The 3210-nt window shown below is 35.9% G+C and overlaps 1 protein-coding gene across 1 annotated transcript; it reads right to left on the bottom strand.

Annotated features, from left to right (window-relative positions):
* Positions 1–344: 344 nt before the first annotated feature.
* LOC105778699 (flavanone 3-dioxygenase 2) lies at positions 345–2364 on the bottom strand. Its single transcript, XM_012602454.2, has 3 exons — positions 1501–2364; positions 1039–1399; positions 345–654 (listed from the first exon to the last, which is right to left on the bottom strand). Exons 1-3 carry the CDS (start codon positions 2043–2045, stop codon positions 424–426), a joined length of 1137 nt encoding a protein of 378 aa, XP_012457908.1. The 5' UTR covers positions 2046–2364; the 3' UTR covers positions 345–423.
* Between the last annotated feature and the right edge of the window lie 846 nt (positions 2365–3210).

Here is a 3210-nt window from a genome sequence, read left to right as displayed (position 1 = left end):
CACATCCATGACTTGTAAGTAGGTAAAAGATTATTCTATAATAAAAATATTATAACTTGTAACTTGGCTCAACCGGCCAAGTTAATCAATAAGGATGTTCCAATAAAAGACGGTGAGAAGGGCACTTTGGTTTGGGTGGTGAGTTATGGATGTAGGTCAAAGCAACTCAACCACCTTCAAATATTTTTTGGAATGCTTGTTTTGGGTTTACCATGTTGTTCTCTAACGTATTAACATCCATTTATTTTCTAGGCACATCCCAAAGGAGAGGTCTTCGCATCTCAATTTAGCAAGGTCATACCAGGACATTTTCCATTGGCTAAAAGTAAATAAGATTTAAAATCTGTGGCAAAAATTTAAGTATATATATTATCAAGATGTGTAGTCTCTTCATTGCTTGATGGATGATGACTCTTAACAGCATTAGAATTTGTTGTAAACAAAGACTAAAATATGGTAAACAAGTGTCAAAACGATTGCAGCAATAGCCTGTTGGCTGAGTGAAATAGTGTTCTTCCCCTTTTGTGGATCAACCTTGGTGGTGTTGGTGGTGCTTGGAGGAGAGTAAAGGAATGCCATTGAAATGCAGTCTTCTTCCTCTCCTTTATAGATGGGCCTCCCAATTACATGCTTGAATTGTCCACCACTTAATGCCTGTACCAGCAGCAACAGAAATTTATGTAGTAATGAGTATGGACTAATATTTCATATTTTTACATTTACAGGAGAGCAGAGATATGACACACTGATTGCTCATCATTTCCTCCATTCAGTTTCCACCATATCATGATATCAGACCCACATAGCTGTCATTGCTAATGTGTTACATTATCTAGCATTATGTTGTCCCATAAAGCAGATACATAATATATAATTTTTTGTCATCAGCACCTACCAAAAGACCCAAACTCGCTGGGTGACCGCATGAACCAGTTGAGTTTAGCTAATCGGTCCTTTAGTTTGAAGTTAATTGGCAAAAACGAAAAGCAGCAACCACATAAAAGGCCAAAGCAATCTTAGAAAGTATGTAAAAGTTACCTGAGTTTGATCCCCAACTGTTATGACCAAGGCATCTTTATCAGGGCAGAAAGATACCCAACCTTTCTTTGAATACACATGAAACTCAGAAGATCCATCACACACATGCAAACACAAGGCATGTGAATAATCAAACCCTCTTATTAGCATTCTGATCACATCATACCTTAGAGATCCACTGCATTTCTCAGCTGACATATTCCGGCTATGCTTGTACACAAAACATCCAGACCCAATGCCACCTTGCCCTTGCTTCATATCATTTTCATAGTCTGTTTTTGGTGGCAAATTTTGCCTGATGGCCATCAGAATTTTCTCAGCCACTTTCTCAATGTCACACAGTAGACTCTCCATCTTCTCGCTGAATATGTTGAAAAGAACAACGTCCCAAATATTTTGTATATTAAATACGGCCAAAACTAAATGATAAAACAGCAAAAGACAAGCATTGTTTGTCGTTACCTGAAATTGGAGTAGCCAACAGGCCAAATCGCCTCCATTTCCAACTTCAAGCCTGCACCTCTACACCACACAAACTCTTCACTCACTTTGCCTTCACCTTCTTCTTCTTTTTCCCCATGAGCTTCCTCGAAGCCGTATAACTTCTCTGGTGGTGACCTTGTCACTGCCCTTCGTTTCTCCGGTGGTAGCTGAAAAATGCCAGCAGCAGCTGCCAGGGCTGACCGTATACATTCTCCCTCAATTCCATAATTCACCAACTGAAAGCACCCGATTCTTGCTATGGAATCCAAAATCTTGGAAAGAGAGTCGCTTTCCATGGAACTCAACAGCTGGAAATCAATCTTGGGTGGGTTTTCAATGAAGTTCTGCCTAGGGAACACCTTGTCAGGCAAAACCAAATCAGGGACACGTAGAGAATGTTCAAGGAATTCAGAGAGAACATCCTCATTGGTGACGCAGGACCTGCGGCCACTAGCGATCGGAGATGGCGGCGGTGCACGGAAATCGAAGGGCTTTTCAGGCATGGATTCAGGTGACAATGCCATGAGAAAATGTAAACGAGTATAAATAACAGAGGATCACACAAGAAGAGAAATGTTGTTTGATTCTTTTGATAAACAGCTTAGTTTAGTTGTCAGTGTCTGGAATAAGAAATATATTTTGGTTGATGGTACATGGTTAAAGAAAAAGTGAAGTGGAAACACCATGATGGCTTGTGATGGGGGCATTGTATACAGTTGGAAAATCATCACAAACATTGTTAGCTTTTTCTCCTCCGCTGCTCAACTCTTTTTATTTTGCATCTTCACAACAAGATTTGCCTTTTCGCATTTGTGACTCATTGCACGCTTTGCTTCCAATGCCTTTTTCTAAAGGGCTAAATAGGCTCAGCTTGCTTCAAATTTTTACATTTCTATCCAATTAGCTACTTGGTTCAATTTGATAACTCAAATTTCTTTTCATCCAATTAGGCACTTCAGCTTCGCTTCTTGGCCTAAATGGCACATAAATTTAACTTTTTAGTCTAAATTAGTATTTTCGGTAATTGAACTATGAAGTCAAGTTTAGGTACTAATTTAAACAAAAAAGTCAAGCTTAGGTTTCAAATTGAACCTTGAGGCCAAGTTTAGACACTTAATTAGATAAAAAAAATCCTTAGGTACTAATTTAAACTTTAAAGTCAATTTCAAGTACCAAAATATATATTAATTCTTCTAAACCAATACATATTTCTTACGTTTATAACTTTTAATATATTTTTCTTGAAATTCACCTTAAAGTTTCTTTTGATACACAACGATGAGAATAAAATTAATTATTATAGTCATGAAATTTAGATGAAATTAAATTAAATTAAAATTAAGTTTATATATAATAAAATATAAAAAAGGAAACCATTTATATATTAAATAATAAATATAAACATAATAAAAGTTTTTTATACTTATTGGATTTTAATATAAAAACAAATCTTATATATAATAACCTAATTAATAATATATATATTTTTCTTATAACTGCTCAATTTATATTTATATTATACAATATATGTAATATTTATAAAAATCCACTTTCAAACGAAAAGAGGTTTTTAAAAAAAAAAAGTACTTCCATTGGCATGACTTTTGTCCCCGCTGGCATGTTATTGTTATCCTCCACCAGAATACCAAAGCTGTGGTGAGATTAACACTTCCAAACAATTTCCGCCAT

This window comes from Gossypium raimondii, chromosome 10 (assembly GCF_025698545.1).
Source record: "Gossypium raimondii isolate GPD5lz chromosome 10, ASM2569854v1, whole genome shotgun sequence".
In the NCBI taxonomy this organism is placed as follows: Eukaryota; Viridiplantae; Streptophyta; class Magnoliopsida; order Malvales; family Malvaceae; genus Gossypium; species Gossypium raimondii.
Note: the sequence above shows the minus strand (reverse complement) of the source record. Positions and strands in the feature narration are given on the sequence as shown.